We start from the raw sequence: 23150 nt of genomic DNA, 5'->3' as shown, positions 1-23150 counted from the left end.
TGCTCTTTGCGTGCATAGATAGAGTTGTGTACTGTGTAATTTAATACAAACAGTGTATTCATTTATTATTATAGTGCTATTAGAACTCGTTTAAAGAACTGATCAGAAATAAAGTAGTTTGGTTGAAAAAAGATGTGGAGTTACAATATATGATATACATGTATAGGAGCTATATATGCACAGAAGTGGGAAGCTGAAAACCAAACAAGATAACTTGCAAGGAATTCACAATCTTCTACCTCTTCTACCACCCTTCTTTCTGGTAGAGTCGGATGGAACTGGGGTAACGTCTTCGATACGACCGATTCTCAAACCAGATCTAGCCAAAGCTCTCAAAGCGGCTTGACCACCTGGACCTGGAGTCTTGGTCTTGGTACCACCAGTAGCTCTGATCTTGACGTGGACAGCGGTAATACCGACTTCCTTACACTTAACCGCAACGTCTTGAGCAGCCAACATCGCAGCGTATGGAGAAGATTCATCTCTGTCAGCCTTGACCTTCATACCACCAGTAACTCTGGCGATGGTTTCCTTACCGGACAAATCAGTCACGTGGACGAAAGTGTCGTTGAAAGAAGCGTAGATTCTAGCAACACCAAAAACTTGGGAAGCGTCACGGTTTTGAGCCATGTCTGTTAATCGTTTAGTTAGTAAATGGAGACTCCACGGAGCAACCTATCTAGTTAGTTCTTAAAAAAAACAGCTGACTATTCTTCTGCAATAGTTGCAATGTGCTCATTGGCTCACTAGCAGATTTCGACTGTGAATACGACGTGAACAATCCTGATCATAAGCACTGCATATACCTGAGACACGCGCATTATATGAAGCGGCTTTTCACAGCAAATGAGAGATTCAAATTTCGCTGGTGCTATGCAACAGCTACTTTACAGTCTTGGACTTGCCCACGCAGTGAACATGAAGTCCAAAACATCTCTCAACACTCCCAATGGGGACTCGACTATAAACAGTTGTTTTATCCGTAAAACGATGCTTAAGATCACGATGCGCCAAACTCACCTTAACAGGAAATTGAAAAAGCCATTAATGGTTTTCTTATGAACAACTAAACGGTTTTAAGCAGGATACCACCCCTCACGTACCTTTAGCCATTCTGGATGATTTCGTTGGTTACTTGAATGTTCAGAACGCTACAGTTGCTCAAGATTTCAGTTTTATAGTTTTGGTTTTTTCACAGAGTCCGCATCGGGGGGGGGGAAGGAAAAATCAAAATTCAAATGTATGGGTGCGGAACCCATACATCTTAACAGTCACAAGACCATTCGCCCTGTCGGCGGCTCCCGTGCCGTAACCCTTATGCCAGAAAGCTATTCACTAAGTGAGTGGATTATTTACGATTGGATACTCGCACTAAAGGCCTTCATAACTACGTTTCTACTTGGTTGGTTTGTAAATACATATGTAAGGCCCCATATGAGGAACATGCACGTGGTGTAATTCGTGTAGGATCCAAATACCGTGGCAGGCTAATAAAACGTTGATCTCGAACAGGTTGTAGAGAAGATATTGTCTGAAAGATTGGCAATAAACACCGTCACAAATCCACTACAATAATACCTGTTCTTGGAATGTACAGGGTATTAAAACAAACCTGAACTAACAGTGCTAAGTAGATTAACAGATTACCAGTGAAAAAATTTATTTAACCATAAAACATAAGACCGGGTAACCAGTAATTTCATTAGTACCTTGGATATTATAGGGTTTTCGGTACTATATAAACTTCGTGGGCTAATTGGTGATGTACGGTGTCAATACGATGTTCAACGTCCTATACCTGCTTGCGTTTATACCATTCCTATGCTCTGCCGTTACAATTAAAGGCAGGCTAGACATATCACCTAAAGATATCACTCATGAGACTGTTGTTCGATCTAGTTTTAAACTGTATCAAGTCGGAAATATCACAGGGACTCCATACAAGGCTCAGGCGTATTTGAAAGATATACATGGCCACTTTGAATTTACAGATGTGCCTATTGAGGCTGGTAGCACTCCTACATATTATCAGCTGGTGCCGCAATCACTAGACTACAATTTAAAGCCTAATAGAGTACTGATAGAGATTATCAACAATGGCAATGAGAACAATGTTACCATCAATGCTTATCAAAATATATTTGGAAAGGAGCATTTTCCATCTCCTGACATTATATATCCGGATGAATTACAGAAGCTAGATGTTGACCCGGATATTGTTATAACATACGTACAAGCGGTGCCCTGGAGGTCATATTACGTTTCAAGGAATCCTGGCATGTTCAGTAGCGGTCCACTTGCCAGTATAGTGAACTCCAAATACAAATTGGCGGCAGTTATTACGATAATCGCCTTGATGCTGCTTCCGATTTTGGTGGAGAAATTCGATCCGGAAGTTGCGCAGGCCGTTAGAGAACAGAAGTTAACCAAGGTTAAGGAACAGTACGGGAAATAGGTGTTCAGCTTTTATGTAACTGTAGCTTCATTAAATATAAAAAGGTAGTTGAGGACACTTTGCTATGATTTATTCCGACATTTTAATTTTGCTTTGTAATTCATTGCTCGTGCGGCTAAAGTAACCGCTTTTAGTATTTTATCCCTTGATTGAATTCTACATATTTATGCCACGATTAAAAGCGATTAAACAATCCCACCGAACCGCATGAACTTTCAGAAAACTATTTTGATAGCAACTAATGGTTAATGGTACCAGAAATTTGGCCGAGCTGCTGGATGAATTGCTTGATTTGAGCTTCGAGAAGGGCGAAGGAGAATCAAAACAACATATTTTACGTGAGCTATTAACAAATCTCCACATTGACGGGAATACAAAGGATTCAATCAGAGAATACATTGAACTCGAGTTTGCTGAGAAGCTTACTAATTTGGGAGCCGCGGTAAGGGACTTCAAAAATAATTATGATGCTTGGAGAGAATTTATAAAGTATGAGTACGATGAGAGCACTCGAACGGGTTATGCAGTTGCACTACAACTTGTGATATTGCTGATAAGTAACTCACTTCTCAATAAACAGTTATTTGCAAATGAGTTCGGGCTTAAAGGCGATTTAAAATTAAGGCTCGATACGTGTGAAGATGAAATCGTATTGATAAGACTAAGGGAGCTCTATTATGATGTTCTTTCAGTATCAGCAAATCCGATTGATTTACTTATTTTATACACGGATATTGATAGTAATAGGTCTTCAAAACTTAATGTATTGAACCACCTTGCGGAAGGGCTAACGGAGCCGTACTTACAATCCTACCTTCAATTTGAGAATTGTTATTATATGTTTTTCCTGGAAACAGGATTAACGTCATTCACTATAGATATATGGTTAGAGTTGTTGAATGTAAGCTCGAACCGAATCCTGACTATTGCGGGCAATATATGCGTCGAAGTAAAAGAAGGCGTACTTTATGTTACAAATGATGAGTTTATCATAGCCATGTTCGATGCGTTTGACTTCTCCCTATTGACAATTTATCATGTGGCACTTGTATTTGACGGTATTCAATTAACTCTTAACATTGATGGTAACAACGTACAATCTGTAAACCTAATACAGAGCGAAATTAATGTATTTGACAGGTTGGAGCTTGGCTCAACAAATTCATCGTTTAAGCTTTACAGAATCACTATATGGAAAAATGATCTTTCGGGTTCAATGCTAAAGCTGATTCATAAGATGGGACTACTATGGTGTGTGAATGAAGATTGGGCTCCTTTTTACGAAAACCTGGCTTTGGGAGGAACACAACACATGGTAGATTATACTCAATTCAGGAGTCTTGCGGAAAGTAATATATTAGATGACCGGCTAGCTAGGACGTGGATTGCTACGTTAGAGAGAGACTCTGCTAGCTATACGCTTTCACTATCCGATGATAATGCTGCTGAGTACAGCAAGTGTCTCTATTATAAAAGCAGTGATATTTTATCGAACATGAACGCCATATTTGCGTTGAGAATAGTTATCATTCTCATATGGGAAGCAAGCGAGGTGGGCTTTATCTATGGGCTGCTAGAACATCTTTTTATTTTACTAAAGTGTAGAAGTTTGAAAAGACAATTTGAATCAGAGTTTGGATATACGCTATTAAGTCACTTGTTAACTGGTAGTTTATCAGAGAAATCTGGAACTGCCATGTCAATTGATTTCTTAAATTTAATCCTAGGTTTTTGCGGCTGGCGTAACGATGATCCGTCATTATCAATGATATCAAATAAAGATGCATACAAGAAGCTAGTTATGAATTTAGGGTTATGGGCGAATGGAGCATCTATATCACAGGAACAATGTGAGATTTTAAGGTTTCTGCTATTCCAGACTGATTGGATACAACACTCCAACTATAGTGAATACAATAAATTGCAGATAAAGGATTTGAAAATAATTGAAGCGTTTACTATCCAACAGCATTTGCTTTACTCTGAAGCAGGGAAACAAAATATTATTAACAATTTACGCCCGGATTTGGTAAACTTTTATGCATCTTTACTACAGACTGATTTAACCCATAAGGATATTGCATATCTTTTACATTTTGTATACTACGAGCTGAAAAGCTACCATTTTGAGAGTGCGGATATTGTGCTCAATTCAATTGATAAAGTACTCCTAAAAGCTCTAAAAGAAGATGACCAAATTATGGTGGGAAAAATATGCAACTCAATTCCACTTAAAATTCTCATGGTAATAATAAATGAGGGATCCATCGGTGAATCTCTAACTGTAACAGGCCTTTCGCTCCTCTTTAAATGCCTTTCAATCCAGCATAGCGCTCATAAGTCCTTTGCAAAAAGTGGTGGATATTTGCTGTTATTGTCGATTTTAAAGTCCACTGCTTATTTTAGACTTGAGAAGATCGTGAAACTGCTGTTTTCGATATCAGTAGGCCAGGCGATTGATCCAAATAGTCCAGATTATGATAGAACAGCTCACCTGGAAGGAACGGATATTTCCCATATAGCAATTGAAGTCCATGCTTTGATACTCTCTTTCTTCCAACATTTTGTTGATCGTGGAGTTGAAGAAGCTGTTATCGAACGCTTAGAATCTAGCATTTGCTCATATATTTCCATGTTAAAAGAATCCGCAAATGGAGGAAACTTTGAAACTCTATTATTTGACCCTAATGCATCCCCTTTGACTGAGCATCTTTCAAATTTATTGGTTAGTTTACAAGCCTCACCGCATAAGCACTTACATCGCAAGTCAGCGGCCTGCATAGTTGAGTTCATGGCAAATAATGTTCTGCGACACGTAAAGCAAGATCACAGTTTAGTCTTTTTAGATTACTTGCGCGGAATTTTATCCATGAAAGGTGCGAATGAACCCTACACTGGAAAGAAGACCTCCAACAAGCATATTAACTACATCAAGCCATTTATTTGTATGGAAATTCTTCCTATTGTTTTGGAGAAGTTTCTAGAGCCGCAATTTATCTTAGAAGCTCAACTTCAACAAACGCCCTCAGTATTTAAGAATATTATAGGTATTTTTGAAGAAGTTCAGGCTTTATTATGTTCATTTTTACGCGATCCAGAGGAATATTTGAGGCTACAAAAGTGTGGACTGACCTTATTAGATGTTGTAAAGGATTGCAGCATTACTAACCCGAAACAATCCGATGTTAGTAAGCTTATCCAACTTGTGCAATCTGTGATGTACAACTTCCTATATCTAATTATGAATCAGCAGCTAGGGTTATCTGAAGTGCAATGGACTGAATTCCTTAAGAGACTACTGTTTTTTCAAGAAGCATTATTTGGAATGAAAACCAGTAAAGTTGAAAAGGATTTTTCATCTATATGTATGGTATTTTTGATATATTGTATCCAAAAGCTTCCCGGAAATGAAAATGTGGTATTAGCCGTCAGCTGTTTAAGGACCATAATAGTTCATCATGAAGGTAAATTGCGTTCGGTTGCATATATTTTAAGTCGGTCGCACAGAGAAACAATCTCTGGGTATCTTTCTCAAATTATGGCGTCAAATGACGATGAGGTAATTAGAAGTTTACAGTCACCTAAAGCAACGGCTAGCTTTGATCCCATTTATTCGGAATTCCTTCAGAATACACTTGTTAAAAAGGTGACTATGAATGATAGTAATGAATTTTCTTCCAAAGGCGCAGCGTATGAATCCTTGCTGCAAATAAAGTCAAGTGTTATGGAGAACGTTTTGATTGAAACGCAGAATATTTACAACATCTTCAAGAAAGATAACGCTTTATTTGCACAGAAAATAGTGAAAAGTGAGTCGAAAAGAGTTTTAAATTTTATTAATGATCTTGAAGGAGATCTGATCCATTCTCATCAAAAGATGAATGATTTGAAACTTGATACCGAAAAGTTCAAAAAGCTTCATGGGTTTAGCAGCACTTTCAGACAAGAATGGTCTTTGGACGCATGTGAAGACTATAATCGTATGAAAAAGCGGCTGGTTTCATTATACCTCAATCCACTTGAAAATAGCGACAATCAACAACTGGTAACTGACAGGACTATAACGCCTAATAGTCAATCAAATCAAATAAAATACTACCATGGCGGAATAGTGCCTTCTAAATTGGTTCCAGATATAGAGAAGCTTGATATTGCCAATAAAGATACTGAGGATAATAACCGCAAAGTTCTAAGAAGTTTAAAAAGCGGCGATAACATTAGGCGAATATGGAATTGCACCAGAATAACAGGACTCAATTTAACGGAAGGAATATTAGTGTTGGGGTCTTACCATCTTTACTTCATCGAAAATTATATCTTTTCATCTAAGGAGAAGAAAGTTTGTAACTTAGCAGATGTTCCATCTTCAGCGCGTGATGTCACAGCACGTCTGATAGCAGGTACAACAGAGTCATCAATCAAAAATGAAAAAGAGAGATTAATAATTTCATGGGAACTTGCAAAATTAGTGATTTTGATTAAGCGCCCATTTTTACTTCGGGATGTTGCAATTGAGTTCATTTTTGAGCACGGTAGGAGTTGCCTTGTAACTTTTTCAAACACGACTGTAAGAGATAATGTTTACAGACATATGGATAAGGCATTCAAGGGAACTGAGATGGATCCTGTATTATTTGAAACTTTAAATGGTGTTAATCAGCGCACATATGAAATCGGTTTTAAAAATGGTATATCTGCAGCTACATTGTCAACAAAGTTTGCGAGCGTGTTTTCACCAACAGCAAACTTAGTGGATACTTTGCAGTCATTGAAATTATGGAGAAATGGGTATATTTCTAATTTCTATTATTTAATAATCGTTAACACCCTGGCTGGAAGAACATTTAACGACTTAACACAATATCCGGTGTTTCCATGGGTAATAGCTGATTATACAAGTGAGGAACTTGATTTAAGTGACCCTAAGAGCTTTAGGGATTTATCAAAACCGATCGGTGTACAGGACAGCACCATAATGCAACAATTTGTCGAGAGATACGAAGCTTTGTCGGCCTTGGAGGACGATAATTCTCCACCATTTCACTATGGAACTCATTACTCTTCAGCAATGATTGTTTCTTCATACTTGATTCGTTTGCAACCATTTGTGGTTTCATACCTTCTGCTGCAGGGAGGAAGATTTGGCCCGCCCGATAGAATATTTAACTCCATTGAACGGTCGTGGAAATCAGCTTCGAGCGAAAATACTACCGATGTACGTGAACTAATACCAGAGTTTTTCTATCTGCCTGATTTCCTAACAAATGTTAATGACTATGAATTCGGAAAGCTACAATCAGGCGAACAGGTTGGGGACGTTATTTTACCTCCTTGGGCGAAAAATGACCCCAAGATTTTTATCAGCAAGAACCGAGAAGCACTGGAAAGTCCGTATGTATCTGAAAACTTACACAAATGGATTGACCTAATATTTGGTTTTAAGCAAAAAGGCAAGGAAGCTATTGAATCGGTAAACGTTTTCAACAGGTTGAGTTATCCTGGTGCGGTTCACTTAGATAGTATAAACGATGAAAATGAGCGCAGAACAATTACTGGCATAATCCACAATTTTGGCCAGACACCTCTTCAATTATTTGACTTGCCGCATCCTCCAAGGAATTTTAGAGGAATTCGCCAGTTAGGTAATAGTTTCTCAGATACTCTACGGCTGCCTGATTCATCCGTCAGGATGACATCAGCAATTGACGACCAAAGTACAATTGCATCCGTTGAGCTTAGCTACAGTCATAACCAGCCTCAATGGACTGGATATTTTCATGATACTATTGCATTACTTGGTACTACTGCAAGGGTAACAGAACAAACGTCTCTTTTGGTAGGAAATAAACTTTTCAAGAACATGCATTCCACCACTATTACATCCTTAGCTAATTATCATGATCACTATTTTATCACAGGAGATGATATTGGAATATGCAAGCTATGGAAAGCCAGTGTCACTGGTGACAGTAGTCATGTTGAGCACGTTAAGAATTTTTATGGTCATTTTAGCGAAATCAAAGAAATTGTTGCAGCTAAAGAATATAACACGTTCTTAACGCTTGACACTTCGGGAGCTGTGTATACTTGGGATATTTTAAATGGTGATGTCATCCAAACTATTACAGAAAAGGCAACTCATGCGTCTTTATCTGGAAGCACCGGCAATATTGTAACTGCAACAAAAGATGGTAAAGTTACAGTTTATGATTTGAATGGTACCAAATATACAAGCATAGCATTAGAAGAGAGGATTACGGCCATCTCATTTATGAGTTTTAATAATATTGATGCATCAGAGAAAAGGCATATGTACTGGAAAGAAGAAGACATTGTAATTGTAGGAAATGATGCGGGCAAAATAGGACTATATGAATTGACAAATAGGTCTGGCAAGTGGGATTTAATCCGTTTACAGTCAATCCTTTCAGGCAAGGAGAATAAAATAACTGCAATATCATCAAGAATTAGAACTAAAGAACAGACTTCGGACTCCTCCGAAGTCGCCGAAGTAACCCGTGCAGAAATAGCTGCAGGAGACTCGCAAGGATATATCCATATTTGGATGTGATTATAGATGTGAGATATAGTTTATTTTCTAAATTTATTAACAGAAATGAAAGCTAGATGCATTAAAAAGTGTTTATTATAATTTTTATTAGTATTAATTCTTTATTATTTATCGTTCCCTTTATACCGATAATTGTCTAATTGAACCCTTTAGACAATCAATCTCTTAAGTAATTCAACCTTTGATACTTCGTCGTGAAACTCTTTTTCATCAACGGTACATTTTATCAACCTGACCAACTGCTTGGCCTTTTTTCCATGCTTGCCCTTTTCTATGGATACAACTCCACACATCTCCAATGCATCACAACTCTCCAAGAACTCTTTTCTTTTCAATGGGTTAATTGCAACAGTTGATGACAAAAGCTTCGAATAGTAGTCGTATGCGTCATCAATTGAGCACCTTCCTTGGTCTGCAGCATAGTTCTCCCTATTAACTAGTGCGCATAATACCATTTTCTGCTGCATGTTTAACTTTGAAATTCTTGATTTTGTAGAAGAGTTGTCCATGTATGTGGAGAATACCTTCGCTACATGCGTCAACGTCACCCGAACCACAGGCTGTGACGAGCTACTGCGTATAGACTCAAGTTCCGCAATGTCAATGCTATTCCTTAAAACATCGAACAGCTTCCTTAGATCCCCTGTGTTGCTCGAGCATTTCTTTGCAGCAAACTTGATGGCCATGGGCTGTATAATACATTCGCTCTCATCCACCATCTTCAATTTACTATTGACGATCTCAAACATTTGCTCAGACGTGTAAGGGGAGAAGTTAACGATATGAGGCAAGAAGTCTGACGCCAACATTAGTCTATTCAAAAACCGATCCTTTATATCCATGCTGTTCGCAATGCCGACCAACGTAAACCTCACAGATGGCATTTTCGCGAGCAGAAACAGCTCCACTATGATCTTTCTGGCGTTGGTGTCATCCAAGCGAGATGTCAGCAACTTATCCATTTCGTCTAATACAACAACAAAAGCTGTATCACGATGCTTCTCCAAGAACTCCTGTAGTCCCCCCATAGTATTAATGCCACCATCACCACAACCTGCAGCACTCAGTTGTTCGTGAATTTTAGACCAGATAGCCTCAGGTCTTCTTAATGCAATACAATTCAAAGTGATCACGCTGACCTTTCGATAGTCTCCAGGAGCCACTTCGTAATGTAAGGTGTTCGCTAAACCTTGATCCAACACCCGGGATTCCCCATCAGTTCCACCCTCGATGTCATCCTTAAACTTCTTCTTCATCAAGAGCTCTAACTGTGCCGTCTTTCCAGTACCAGGTGGTCCCGTGATATACAACGAGTTCCCGTGATCTGATGCAATTGTGTCCTTTAGAAACTTTTCAATCGCCAAGTACTGCTCTTTTCTTGTAGGAAGCCATGGCGCCGCAACATTAACAACCGAGGACCTTTGTAAAACCGATTTTGTCCTTGAATAAAGTGAACATTCACCAAATACCAACCTTCTTGGCTCTATTATCACATCATCATTCTCAATGGCGGCTACCTGTTTAACACATATATCCTTCTTCTCAGGAGAAGTTGGAGGTGTACACAAACCATGAAACCTCTTCAAAGGAGGTGCTTCATCTTCAAAAGGTAATAAAGTCCTTTTAGTTCTTGATAACATTTATATTATATATATCTGTTATACCTTCAGCACCTGACAATATGTTAAAACTTCCAGACTAAAAGTTTAAAAATGTTATGAGAACTAAAAACTAGCTAATGTAAGTTCTAATAAGTACTATTTTAAATCTTAGATCATTTGCGAATTCATCGTAAGTAGCCAGTGGCAACCGTTGTTCACGTAAGTTTTGACAGCCCTATCTCATAAAAGGTTCCCATTATTTACGCGAACCAGCAGCCTTATTTTTGTTTATACGCGTTAGGATTATCACCAACTTAGCTTTCCGAAAAGGGTAATACCGTGCGGGACGACAGCCACGTGACTGTTCATTTTCTAATATCACGTGATAGTCAATCACGTGACGAGAAGAGTCGTTTCTTTTGCGGGCATCGCCTGAAAAATTTTCTGACGCTCTGGTTTTATTATTGAGATGAGGAGAGAGAGAGATTGTGAGAATCATTGTTTGCTAGAGGGCAAAGATCGATATATATTCAGGTTATCATGGCTCCTATCGAATATCTGCTATTCGAAGAACCAACTGGTTACGGTATCTTCAAAGTTAAGTTACAGAAAGATGACGTTGGTTCAAACTTGAAGGAAGTTCAGAAGCAAATTAATGACTTTGGTTCTTTCACCAAGTTGGTTGAACAAGTTTCTTTTGCTCCATTCAAGGGTGCTGCACAAGCTCTAGAGAATGCTAATGATATTTCTGAGGGTTTGGTTTCTGAACACTTGAAGGCTGTCCTAGATTTGAATCTTCCAAAGGGATCTTCCAAGAAGTCAGTTACTTTAGGTATTTCCGACAAGAACTTGGGTCCTTCTATTAAGGAACACTTTCCATACGTTGACTGTATTTCTAATGAACTTGCCCAAGATTTGTTGCGTGGTGTGAGATTGCACGGTAGCAAGTTGTTGAAGGATTTGCAACCTGGTGATTTGGAAAGAGCTCAGTTGGGTTTGGGTCACGCTTACTCCCGTGCCAAGGTTAAGTTTTCTGTGCAGAAGAACGACAACCACATTATCCAAGCGATTGCTTTGTTGGATCAGTTGGACAAGGACATTAATACTTTTGCGATGAGAGTCAAGGAATGGTACGGATGGCATTTCCCAGAGTTGGCCAAGTTGGTCCCCGATAACTACAAGTTTGCGAAGTTGGTGCTTCAAATTAGAGACAAGTCCTCATTGAACGAGGACTCTTTGCATGATTTGACTGCAATTCTAGACGACGACTCTGGTATTGCTGAAAGAGTTATTAGCAACGCTGTTATTTCTATGGGTCAAGACCTATCTGAGATTGACATGGAAAACGTTTGTGTTTTTGCTGAGAGAGTTGTTGGGTTGGTTGACTACAGAAGACAGTTGTACGAATACTTGTCTGAGAAGATGCACACTGTTGCTCCTAACTTATCAGAGTTGATTGGTGAAGTCATCGGTGCTCGTTTGATCTCACACGCTGGTTCTCTAACCAACTTGTCCAAGCAAGCTGCTTCTACAGTGCAAATTCTAGGTGCCGAAAAGGCCCTTTTCAGAGCTCTTAAGACCAAAGGTAACACTCCAAAGTACGGTTTAATTTACCACAGTGGTTTCATCTCCAAGGCTAGTGCTAAGAACAAGGGTAGAATATCAAGATATTTGGCTAACAAATGTTCAATGGCCTCCAGAATCGACAACTACTCTGATGAACCTACGAATGCTTTCGGTCAAATATTGAAGAAGCAAGTTGAGCAAAGACTAGAGTTCTATGCCACTGGTAGCCCCACCTTGAAGAATGAAATTGCCATTCAAGAAGCTATGAAATTGTTTAACAAAGACAAGCCAGAACCTGTACAGACTTCTAAGAAGAGAAAATTAGCAGAGGATGAGGAAGATGAAGAAGACAGCGACAGCGACAGCGAGAAGAAGGAGAAGAAGCAAAAGAAAGAGAAGAAAGAAAAGTCAGTAAAGAAGGAGAAGAAGGACAAGAAGGACAAGAAAGACAAGAAGGAGAAGGTCGAAAAGGTCGAGAAGGTTGAGAAGACTGAGAAGAAGGAGAAGAAGGAGAAGAAGGAGAAGAAAGACAAGAAAGACAAGAAGGAGAAGAAGGATAAAGCGGAGAAGAAGGAAAAGAAGGTGAAGAAAGATAAGAAGAAGGATTAAGCGAATAAAATGATTGATTTAATAAACTATCCTGCATGTACATTTAAGAGATAATAGCTTTTATACCACAGTCAACAAGGTTCCCTATTTGATCTAATAGAGATAAAATACATATATTAAAATTGTCGGACCGGTATACTATTTAGTTATATATTAACCCTTTCTTTAACAAATTGTGAATTAAATTTAGCCTATTTTAGTCAACTAATCTTACTATAGGTACAGACCACCCTGGAATTGCGATCCAGCATGCATTTTCCAGCAGTTATAGGTCGACGAAACGTAGTCAGCCGGCTGTGACAATGTGCTTGCCATATGTCCAATAAGATCATCTACAACCGCGATATTGTGCTTTTCAAAACCGTTTGGGCCTTCACTTTGTACTAAGATATAACTGTCCTTCGAATCAGGTCCACCACAATGCCCTAATAACGATAATACTAAAGCAGCGACAGCCCCTTTAATGAACTCAGGTGGCTCCAATTCCTCTAGAGATTTCACACCAGTGACATGATCAGAGTTAACCAGAATTGTAAGCGATGAGGTAGCTTCTCGTAGAACCTTAGCTACGATTTCAGAAAGATAATTATGCAAAATTGGCGGATATTTCATGTCATCTTCTAATACTATCACAATAAGGGTGTCATTATATTCGTATAACTTGTAAGACAAACAAACCTCTTTTGCAGTAGGCTTCGACTCAACTTCGTAAAATTGTCCATTAAGATTATCCTGCACATCCCTAGAGCTTGCACCGACATTTTGCTTTAGAGTAGCACTAATTTCACTTATTTCTTGTAGATGTATAACATCCGGAGGAAAGAGCCAACTCATAGAGTATGGCACAACAAAACCTTTCGAGTACTTCCTAGTAATCTCATTAGAGATATTAACCTCTGGTTCGGCGTTTAAAAGCAGCGAGTTGGGGTCCGAATAGTTGATTGAATCAACCTGGTGTCTAGGAATATGGTCAGAATACCATTGTTTAAACTGTAGCACTAATGTTAGTATATGGAAAGCCCCAAAGAAGATAAAATGCCACTAATATAACATACAATCATTGCGATATACTTGAAAATCAATAAGTGGTAGAGATCTTTTCTTTATTTTAAGTTAGTTGTTAATATTTAGTTAGTACATGCTCACATATACTTTCTACGTTAGAAAAAGTGCAATACATCACAAGCTTTTAGCGAGCGTACACAGCATTTTGTCTTTAAAACAATACAAATAATAGTAACCTAGACTCTCGGAATCTCGCAATGTCTTCTGATCAAGCTGCTACGGAATATAATCAGCTACAAGGCGAGCTGGAACAGCTAATTGTCGCCAGACAAAAGCTTGAAATACAACTGCAGGAAAATAAAATTGTTAATAAGGAACTGGACGCATTGAAGGACGAATCAAAGATCTATAAGCTCACTGGTGGCGTGCTACTTCCTGTAGAACAGGATGAAGCGCGCTCGAATGTTACCAAGAGACTAGAATTCATTGAAGCTGAGATCAAGCGCTGCGAAGACAACATCAGAAATAAGCAGGAGAACGTTGAAAAGGCGAAGAACGACCTCTTGAAAACCATGCCAAAAGCCTGAACTTCTGAAAAGCATATTTAGGTAACAGGAAATTGCCATGTATATCATTTTGTGCTATATGTATCTATATAATATAAGTCAGTCGTCTCATCCTCGAGAAAGCTGGGACTTAACCAAGTTGATGCTCATCATGAGCTGGAACCAGGCAAACTCCTCGACGTTATTGTACATAGTGCCCATCTCTTCAACCTGGCGCAGCCGGGTCCTGGCGAAGTCCATCGTTTCCTGGAAACCTGGCGATTTATCTCTCGTCATGAACAGGTTCGTTGCCACATACGCCATTGACACCGCCATGCGCTTCGAGTACCACGCCAAGTCGTTGTGGTCCTTCTCCACAGAGAAGTAGATCATATCATCCGACAGCTGAAACAGCTCAGGCAGACCAGTATCAACCAAAAACTGTCCTGGGACAGCCAAAATCGACATCATCTGGCTCAGCTGGCCCGCAATTGGCATATCAGCTTCCACACGCTTCAAAAACAAGTCCTCCAGAGTCGTATCCTCCTTCAGGCCCTCCTGAAGCTGAACTCTCTTCGTTACCAAATTAAATTTCACTAGCTCTAACACCGAGGACTGCACATTTAACACGCTAGGCGAATTGAAAGCACTTAAGCCACATATAATAGATGACGAATATCCTAAATCATTGGCTGCATTCACTATCGCACGCTCATTGAACCCTTCCCGACTCACATGCTTCTTTAGTGCCCTGTCCAGTACCTTGTACTGCACCGAGTTCTTACCGTATAGTAACGGCCGCAAGCCATTGCTAGCTACATGCTCAACTCCATTAGAGTAATAAAACCTTCTAGCAATCCTAAACATTGCAATTTGCTATTCTATAAGTAGCCTAATCTCCTTCAGCCGATGCGATCCTATATAGCTTACTAGCAGCATTTCGCAAGAACGGCTTTTTTCCATAATGTGAAGAAATATCCCGTTACCGAGAAGCAACAGGCGCCTTACAAGGAGATTAGAACTGCTCTAGAAGCCCATCGTCACTGATAAGGAGTAATTGCGTTAGATATTTAAAGCATAAAACTTTGACTAGCTATATAGTAAGCAATTACGGACCCTTGTTATTGACTTCGTATTTTGCGTCTTTCATTCAGTTGGCAACCGTAACTGCGTTTTCTGATTAATCATCTTCACTACAACTCTTCTTAAACTCATATAAACAAAACACTACCAGTTTGCCTAGATTAACCATTTAAGCCTGTAGTAAGTTAGTCCATAGATTGATTATCAACGACGCAATTAAGATGACGGAGAGTACCGAAGGTAATACTATCTCGTGTAAAGCAGCCATTGCATATGAACCTGGTAGACCGCTGACGGTTGAAACTATTACTGTTGACCCCCCAAAGGCTCATGAGGTCCGTATCAAAATGACTCATTCTGCATTATGCCATACTGATGCATATACGTTGTCAGGTGTTGATCCTGAGGGCATTTTCCCATCAATTCTAGGACACGAGGGAGCTGGTATTGTCGAATCCGTTGGACCTGGCGTTACCAATGTGAAACCTGGTGATCATGTTATTCCTCTATATACTGCAGAGTGTATGGAATGTAAGTTCTGCAAGTCTAACAAGACCAACCTCTGTGGAGCCGTTCGGGAGACGCAGGGTAAAGGTTTAATGCCTGACGGTACGTCCAGGTTTAAGAATAGCAAAGGTGAGACCATTTACCACTTTATGGGGTGCTCTACGTTCTCTGAGTACACAGTTGTTGCCGATGTTAGTGTTGTGGCTGTCGATGAGAAAGCACCTTTGGATAAGGTCTGTTTATTGGGATGTGGTGTTACTACTGGGTACGGTGCGGCGCTTAAGACTGCCAACGTCCAAAAGGGGGATACGGTTGCGGTATTTGGAGCTGGTACAATTGGTTTAAGTGTTGTTCAAGGTGCTTTGAGCCGTGAGGCTTCGAAGATTATTGTTGTTGAGATCAATAATAAGAAGAAGGAGTGGGCAATGCAATTTGGTGCTACCGATTTTGTCAATCCTCAGGAGTTGGAAGATGGTTACACTATTGTATCCAAACTCATTGAGATGACGGACGGTGGTCTTGACCATACCTTTGATTGTACGGGTAATGTAAAGGTGATGAGAGACGCATTGGAGTGCTGCCACAAGGGATGGGGTCAGTCCATTATTATTGGTGTTGCAGCTGCGGGACAAGAGATTTCGACTAGACCTTTCCAATTGGTTACGGGCCGTGTTTGGAAGGGTACTGCTTTTGGTGGCATTAAGGGACGTTCAGAGATGGGTAACTTGATTTCTGACTACTTTGAAGGCAAATTGAAAGTTGATGAATTCGTTACGCATACAAGACCATTTTCTGAAATTAACAAAGGTTTAGAAGACCTACACCACGGTGATTGTTTGAGGACTGTTCTTCACTTTTAGGCGCCTATCCCGCAGAATTCAGGCATTCAGTGTCATTTTAATGTTGGGGCCAAGATTTGAATCTTAAAAAGATGTTTTAAAATACAACTTTGCTGAAGGCTGTCATTATGCTGTTAATTATGATAGTTCAGAATTGCAGTATAGGTATTTTAAGCGTTAGAGTATGTACACGTTATAAATATATCATAAAATAGTCGTATACTCTAGTGTTAATTGAACAGCCTTCAAACTCCAACATTCAGTAAAATCCGTATAACTCAAGTCAGGTTAAATGATACTATGTAATAATTTCATAATATAATTGCGGACCGCTTTACATAATAAATAAAATAATATATAGGTAATAAAAGCTTCATTGCAATTGTATTGATCCAACCGTGAGTATTGAATATCCAACATTCCCTCCCCCATATGCGCTAAATCCATTTCTGTCTTTATTGATCTATCTTTTTAAAGTTTCACAACCATCAAACAATTATTATTTTACATCTTTAGTAGACATTTGGTTGTGTAATTTATCACTCCTTATTATAGGAAGCCACGATGCTCTTCAGTTCCATCGGTATCGTTGTTAACCCCACCTTCATTATTGTTTATACCATTTGCCAATTGTTTATCACTTAACGCAGTTGCGGGTCTGCTGTCCAAAGACATTCCAGCTGTCGTACTATTTGCACCACCTTGGACGTTTAGAGAAAGGCTACCGTATGAATTCATGGAGCTGTTAACAGAGCAGGAGCTTTCGTCGTCAACTATCTTAGGGTTGCCACAACGCAGACACACAATATTTTTGGCAAAGTTATGATATGCACAGTTCAAACACTTCCAATCACCAGATCTGAACGGAATATTGCTGCCAGTATTGATAGAATTGCCACCAGTATTGTTATTGGAGCCATTGCCACCTTGTCCACCCATTCTAGAGTATCTGTTGTAACGTCTTTGAGTGTCAGAGCCAGCGCTGTTTCCTGCACTCATGGCCATTTGCTGCTTATTAGCATGATGCTGCGTCTGGTAGTGTTGCTGTTGCTGTTGGTATCCGGCCGCATTGGATTGTAACCCATGCTGAGAGCTCGACTTATACTGCTGCATGCCAGCTTGTAACTGCATGCCCATTTTCATCGGCTGCTGCTGGATTTGCATATGCTGCGATTGTTGCTGCTGTTGCTGTTGTTTCTGCTGATTCTGATGCTGGAAATTGCGTTGTTGCTGCGGTGGCTTATATATCTTATTGACAGTCACAGCAGTAGTAGCAGGGAAAGAACACCGGAAGCATGCAATACGCCTTTGGAAATTGGAGAATCCACAAGATGGACAGTTCCAATCACCGGGTCTTGGCTTGTTTTTAGACTGTGGGAAAGGTGACAATATTTCGTGTGCACAGTCCAAAACCCTGTTACTAGAAGGTTTGATTTCGACAACATGTTCAACTATTTTAGGCTGCTTCGTGTTCGCCATATTCGAAAGGATAGAACGACCATTCAAGGCCAAACCGTCATTAGCTTCTTCGTGTGTCTGGAACACAACAAAGCCGGATATGCTATCATGCTCCTCAACATACCTAGAGTTGTTTGAAGACCAGTTGTTATTCAAGTTAGACGTGTCTTCCACGACGTTTTTAACAGTCCAGAAGCCAACTGGCCTGGACCCGAAGTGAGTAAACCAAGATTCAAGCTCGGACTGGGTAGTATCAGGTGGCAAATTATTCATGTAAAGCACTTTAGACCGCTCCTGCATAAAGTTCAGAGTGTCAGCATACGAATCGTAAGGATGGGTGAGTACTGTGCACTGATCTTCCTGAGAAACGCATTTCTCATGCAACTTCACCAAGATCTTCACCGCTTGGTCAATACGAGGCTCATTAGCGAGATTACCATCGTCAATCTCCAATCCAATATATATCTCGCTAGGATCGTTCAATTTCGCCTTCCCATTTCCGGCACTGACTTCCGGGTGATTAACCAACCACCTGTCGTACTCTCTCCACAAGTCAAAAACCTTTGCATGCTGCAAAAACGATGGAAGTACAACGTTACAATCATACGCTTGTCTGATCAACGTAACACGAAGATGCCAAGTCGAAAAAAGTGAACACAATACAAAATTGTCTCCATTAATTCTTGCCGATATATCCGACTCCAACTTCCCCACCGCATTTTGCAAACCGAGATCCAAAACATCAAGAGAACCAGGGACCTCTAAAACACTTTTCAAATCTTGAGCATCAACCAATTGATAATATATTTTCGATAACTGAGTAGTATCCTTCGGAGTTTCATTCTGGTGTATAGTATCAAACTCAAAAATCAAGTAATACATCGTCGAGAAATCTTATTCTGCCCTATAAACTTCCTAAGCAACTTTAACTTTCCTTTAAGTATGAAAATGAACAGCAGTAACAATGCTAAAAACCACCTATCTTGTCTGCAAGCTGTTACAGCCTTACGCTAGTCAACTTATGAGAAATGGCTATTAAAGCCATCGCTTTAAAAATTTTTCACGCTCTAAGCTTGTACTAGCCATGGTGGTATGTGTGGGTGTATATGCGTATCTAAAACAACCTTTAAGCGTTGATGGTACCATCTGGAGGATATTAGGTGGCTATAATTCGGTCTGCTATCAATTGTACATCTATTTTACACGTTTTGCTCTACTTATAACTTGTATAAAGTGTAAATTAATCTTCACTGCCGTCGGTAGTGTCACTGTCACCGTCAGACTCTGAATCTTCGTCTGTGCTGTTGCCAATACCATTGTAGTGGTCTAGCTCATTAGTGGCTCCATCTGGATGGTCTTTAACCCAGTTTTCAATCCATTGGACAATGCGGTCTGCATTGTTTTCCATGTCTTCTTCTGTGTTGCTTTGAAGTTCAACAACGATGTCTGGCACGTAGCTGTCACGGGCGTCTTGCAGGACCACTCCCATGATCTCAGCATCAATGTTTTCCTCTATTTTGGAGTCATGGTAGTTTCTCTCCTGCAAACGGCTGTATAGGATAGAATTATCGCACCTTAGGACTACAACCAGGTCAATTAGACGTTCTGGGAAAATATCATTGACGTGCCAGTCAATGATGTTGCCACCAAGACGAAGAGGTGCTTCTAGTATATCTAGCAGCTTATCTTCATCGACAATGTGTGATTTCCTCTCTTCATCGTATCCTTCGTAGCAGTTTTGTTCTTTTGCGAAGTCACTAATATTATAATACTTATAGTTATCTAATTTCGCCTTGAGAAGCTTGCAGATAGTAGTTTTGCCGCAGCCAGGAGTACCGCTGATTATAATATTTGGTTTAAATCTCTTAGTCATTGCGTATTTCTTTGTTTTATACTGATATTCTTGTGCTGCAACCCTGATGAAGTAAAGCTTTTAAATTCTTTTAACTTTTAAAACCTCCATTTGTTAACAAAGTAGACCAACCACAACCATAAGAACAAATAGTGTTTCCAGCATGGATAAATATGGCTTAAAGGGGCTAGTTCAGGTCATAAAACATGATAAACAGTATGATCCATCTATGACGATGGGGATGGATCTTTCGTCGATGCTTCATTCCCTACAGGTCTCGGACATGGATTCGACCAATACCACTGTAAGCAATGATCATCACGCGCTTGATACATTCCCATCTCCATGGGTTGAAACTTCGCGAAGTGAGGTAGAACCTAGGTTTACGATTCCCGAGTCTTTTAAGAATATAGTAGGAGTTTTGGGGCAGCAATCAACAGACTTTACTAGTGTGGCGAGAGATCATCCACGAATATCGCTATTACAGGACGAAACTTTGTTCTACCTCTTTTACAAGCACCCAGGAACAGTTTTGCAAGAGCTGACGTACTTAGAATTAAGAAAGCGGAACTGGCGCTACCATAAGACGCTGAAGGTTTGGTTAACAAAGGATCCACTCATGGAGCCTATTGTTTCCCAGGATTCAACTAGTGAGCGCGGCTCCTATGTATTCTTCGATCCGCAGAGATGGGATAAGTGCGAGAGGGATTTCGTGCTGCATTACAACGCTATCATGTAAGAGATGTTCTCTTTTGTATTGTCTATAGATCAATTAACGAGCAAATTATAAGTTATAATGTTTTGAGTATGAAATATATATTTACAAGGGTCGTTAAATAATAAACGATTTTTATTGTATCATGTGCGTCATAACTCAATGGCATGGTATCTCTTGCCTCTAAATCCTGTGATGTACATGTTGAATCGATAAACTTCGTGTGGGGAGAGATCGTTCAACTCCCACTTGGAGCTGCCAAAGATGTTTTCAACCGGGTCCATTAACATATCAAGCTCATGACCATGCACTTCCTTGATTTTATTTATGTCATCCATCATATCCTGCTTGTGATAACCTGTAGAGAAAATAGCACACTTCGTTTGTAGCAATGCACTTACAGTTGATTTCATCCAGCTGTCGGTCGTCTCTGGAGCGCCGAAACCAGGATGGAAACAGAAGAAGATGTCGTTGTAAGGGTCATATGGGAAGAAGTCCTGCGCTTCGTGATAAACGTGGAAGTAGTCGGTGTAGTGAATTAATCTCATTGTATGATCTATTACCTGGACGGTTGGGGTTGGGGTCAACACGTACTGCTTCTTTTCGCGGTCGTAGTTGGACTCTGGTCCCACTAAGTGAATCTCAAACCGTGTGTCAGGGAAGAGATATTGCAACTGCTTCCAAACATGCAAGGGTAGCTGAGCCTCGGCACGAGCTCCAAGCACGAATATTCTCATAGGTTTGTCCTTAAGCGTGCGCTTGGCCTTATTTGCTTGTGGATAAATCGTATAACGTAGCGCAGACAAAGATTTCAGACCTTCTAGAGTTAAAGGACCCTTAGGGTTCAACGAATATGGCATGTATTGGTGCAATACAGAAGCTATCGTTATAGGATACGACAACATCTTAGTCACTGCAGCAAGCTGGAATTCAGTGTCCATAGAATAGAAGCCTCTGGTATAGAAAAACAAGTCCCAGTTCGTCATGTTCACCAAGTGATCGAGTTCTTGGCTTTGAGGAAAATCGAATTCTGGGAAAGGCCTTCCACTTCTAAGATCGTGTTCGTATATATTTACCTTCCGTAGCAATTCGTAGAGCTTGGAATTGTGGTACTCAGTATCTTGTTCCCACGCTTCTCTCGAGTGATGAGTTGGAATCCCAGAGTATTCACAAGTGTATTCAATGGGCTTCTTGGTAACAGGACATTTAGCCAACGCCTTAATACGAGCTGCACGCTCACGCAAATCTGGAGAAGGCGACTGATCCCAAGGATGGAACCTATTCTCAGGTGTTGGGTCATCTGGAGAAGCTGGTGGATCTAGACCTAACGCATTACGCACAAATCCCATCAGATTACGCCTTTGTAGCATCGTTGCGATCCTAACATTAGGACTCTGCACTATTGCAGGGCTCACAATGGAACGAGGCAATAATGGCAGCATTGTGATTAAAGATTAAAGCCTTGAAATGTGATTAGAGCTGTTCTAATGATCTAAATTCGCTGTTTTAGTCTTACACATAATGCAAAATTTTTCCTCTGCAAGCAGAGTTCCTATTACTATCTAACTGTTTCACTATGCGGTGTAAGGAGTTCATAACTGCCATATTCTGCTTAAGTAGCCTATAACGTTTACAGCTGCGGTGGAATCAAGTGAGAATCTTGATATCTACGAGACCATTACGCTGTTACTAGGCCTCGTTTAGCGGTTTTTATTGCTAGTGTTGCTGCCTTTCAAGCCTTTATTTAATAAATAAAGTTCCGCTTTCTCAATGTGTTGAAAATTTTCTTAGTGCCCATCTTTTAAAACTCTTATTACTTGGCATAAGAACTGTGACGTAAAGCCGTTTGGAATCCATCAATGCTGTTTCTTGCCAGGAGCTTTAACAGATCGGTCCAGCCGGTTTTCAGCAAACTATGCAGAAATCTGAGTTTGCATCATCATACTCCTGTAAGTTCGTTCCCCATGCTACTACAAACACAAGGTAATTTAGGGTTACAGGTTAGTAAAGTGGAACAAAAAAGCACTATATTAGCTGCTATTGCAGAACTAGATATTCAAAAAGATGGTATGATGTTGGATAGTGTGTTAAGGAAGCGTAGAACGAAGATGAAGAAGCATAAACTGAGAAAAAGGAGAAAGGAACAAAAGGCTGAAAGAAGAAAGCTATCTCAAGGTAGGTGATAGCTAAGAAGGATGCATATTCAACCTGTAAATAGCACTTTGAAAAAATAATTCACGTTTATCTGCTTGTGTTCAACTTATGTTCAATAATCTGCAGTTTTTATATAGTAGAGGTGTACGGGAAAACACGAGCACGAGGAAATACGGGAGAAGTAGATGAG

General features: G+C 39.9%; 14 protein-coding genes and 1 non-coding gene across 15 annotated transcripts; 7 read left to right on the top strand and 8 right to left on the bottom strand.

The window, feature by feature from the left end:
- Window positions 1-225: 225 nt before the first annotated feature.
- RPS14B (40S ribosomal protein uS11) lies at window positions 226-1113 on the bottom strand (the record flags this gene model as incomplete). Its single annotated transcript, XM_018133784.1, has 2 exons — window positions 226-632; window positions 1104-1113. The coding sequence occupies 2 exons, from the start codon at window positions 1111-1113 to the stop codon at window positions 226-228; spliced, it is 417 nt and encodes a 138-aa protein (XP_017989053.1).
- Window positions 1114-1550: 437 nt separating this feature from the next.
- AW171_hschr74065 lies at window positions 1551-1594 on the bottom strand. Its single transcript, XR_001930124.1, has one exon. It is a non-coding gene; the product is annotated as an HGLSNR189 (small nuclear RNA).
- A 168-nt stretch (window positions 1595-1762) lies between these two features.
- On the top strand, window positions 1763-2455 carry SOP4 (Sop4p; the record flags this gene model as incomplete). The annotated part of the gene is made up of 1 exon (XM_018133785.1): window positions 1763-2455. One exon carries the CDS (start codon window positions 1763-1765, stop codon window positions 2453-2455), a length of 693 nt encoding a protein of 230 aa, XP_017989052.1.
- A 241-nt stretch (window positions 2456-2696) lies between these two features.
- Window positions 2697-9026, top strand: BPH1 (Bph1p; the record flags this gene model as incomplete). Its single annotated transcript, XM_018133786.1, has 1 exon — window positions 2697-9026. The coding sequence occupies one exon, from the start codon at window positions 2697-2699 to the stop codon at window positions 9024-9026; it is 6330 nt and encodes a 2109-aa protein (XP_017989051.1).
- Window positions 9027-9175: 149 nt separating this feature from the next.
- Window positions 9176-10666, bottom strand: CDC6 (AAA family ATPase CDC6; the record flags this gene model as incomplete). The annotated part of the gene is made up of 1 exon (XM_018133787.1): window positions 9176-10666. The coding sequence occupies one exon, from the start codon at window positions 10664-10666 to the stop codon at window positions 9176-9178; it is 1491 nt and encodes a 496-aa protein (XP_017989050.1).
- Window positions 10667-11167: 501 nt separating this feature from the next.
- NOP56 (snoRNP complex protein NOP56) lies at window positions 11168-12802 on the top strand (the record flags this gene model as incomplete). The annotated part of the gene is made up of 1 exon (XM_018133788.1): window positions 11168-12802. The coding sequence occupies one exon, from the start codon at window positions 11168-11170 to the stop codon at window positions 12800-12802; it is 1635 nt and encodes a 544-aa protein (XP_017989049.1).
- Window positions 12803-13015: 213 nt separating this feature from the next.
- PBA1 (Pba1p) lies at window positions 13016-13863 on the bottom strand (the record flags this gene model as incomplete). Its single annotated transcript, XM_018133789.1, has 2 exons — window positions 13016-13792; window positions 13858-13863. The coding sequence occupies 2 exons, from the start codon at window positions 13861-13863 to the stop codon at window positions 13016-13018; spliced, it is 783 nt and encodes a 260-aa protein (XP_017989048.1).
- A 201-nt stretch (window positions 13864-14064) lies between these two features.
- On the top strand, window positions 14065-14394 carry YKE2 (tubulin-binding prefolding complex subunit YKE2; the record flags this gene model as incomplete). Its single annotated transcript, XM_018133790.1, has 1 exon — window positions 14065-14394. The coding sequence occupies one exon, from the start codon at window positions 14065-14067 to the stop codon at window positions 14392-14394; it is 330 nt and encodes a 109-aa protein (XP_017989047.1).
- An 87-nt stretch (window positions 14395-14481) lies between these two features.
- On the bottom strand, window positions 14482-15219 carry COQ9 (ubiquinone biosynthesis protein COQ9; the record flags this gene model as incomplete). The annotated part of the gene is made up of 1 exon (XM_018133791.1): window positions 14482-15219. The coding sequence occupies one exon, from the start codon at window positions 15217-15219 to the stop codon at window positions 14482-14484; it is 738 nt and encodes a 245-aa protein (XP_017989046.1).
- Window positions 15220-15656: 437 nt separating this feature from the next.
- Window positions 15657-16802, top strand: SFA1 (bifunctional alcohol dehydrogenase/S-(hydroxymethyl)glutathione dehydrogenase; the record flags this gene model as incomplete). Its single annotated transcript, XM_018133792.1, has 1 exon — window positions 15657-16802. One exon carries the CDS (start codon window positions 15657-15659, stop codon window positions 16800-16802), a length of 1146 nt encoding a protein of 381 aa, XP_017989045.1.
- Window positions 16803-17330: 528 nt separating this feature from the next.
- Window positions 17331-19121, bottom strand: NRP1 (Nrp1p; the record flags this gene model as incomplete). Its single annotated transcript, XM_018133793.1, has 1 exon — window positions 17331-19121. The coding sequence occupies one exon, from the start codon at window positions 19119-19121 to the stop codon at window positions 17331-17333; it is 1791 nt and encodes a 596-aa protein (XP_017989044.1).
- A 358-nt stretch (window positions 19122-19479) lies between these two features.
- On the bottom strand, window positions 19480-20112 carry FAP7 (nucleoside-triphosphatase; the record flags this gene model as incomplete). The annotated part of the gene is made up of 1 exon (XM_018133794.1): window positions 19480-20112. The coding sequence occupies one exon, from the start codon at window positions 20110-20112 to the stop codon at window positions 19480-19482; it is 633 nt and encodes a 210-aa protein (XP_017989043.1).
- A 142-nt stretch (window positions 20113-20254) lies between these two features.
- Window positions 20255-20830, top strand: CDC36 (CCR4-NOT core subunit CDC36; the record flags this gene model as incomplete). The annotated part of the gene is made up of 1 exon (XM_018133795.1): window positions 20255-20830. One exon carries the CDS (start codon window positions 20255-20257, stop codon window positions 20828-20830), a length of 576 nt encoding a protein of 191 aa, XP_017989042.1.
- A 128-nt stretch (window positions 20831-20958) lies between these two features.
- MSS51 (Mss51p) lies at window positions 20959-22248 on the bottom strand (the record flags this gene model as incomplete). The annotated part of the gene is made up of 1 exon (XM_018133796.1): window positions 20959-22248. One exon carries the CDS (start codon window positions 22246-22248, stop codon window positions 20959-20961), a length of 1290 nt encoding a protein of 429 aa, XP_017989041.1.
- Window positions 22249-22665: 417 nt separating this feature from the next.
- On the top strand, window positions 22666-22989 carry QRI5 (mitochondrial 37S ribosomal protein mS38; the record flags this gene model as incomplete). Its single annotated transcript, XM_018133797.1, has 1 exon — window positions 22666-22989. One exon carries the CDS (start codon window positions 22666-22668, stop codon window positions 22987-22989), a length of 324 nt encoding a protein of 107 aa, XP_017989040.1.
- Window positions 22990-23150: the final 161 nt, after the last annotated feature.

Source organism: Eremothecium sinecaudum, chromosome VII, assembly GCF_001548555.1.
Source record: "Eremothecium sinecaudum strain ATCC 58844 chromosome VII, complete sequence".
Taxonomy (NCBI): domain Eukaryota; kingdom Fungi; phylum Ascomycota; class Saccharomycetes; order Saccharomycetales; family Saccharomycetaceae; genus Eremothecium; species Eremothecium sinecaudum.
This window is presented reverse-complemented; position numbering and strand designations above follow the sequence as displayed.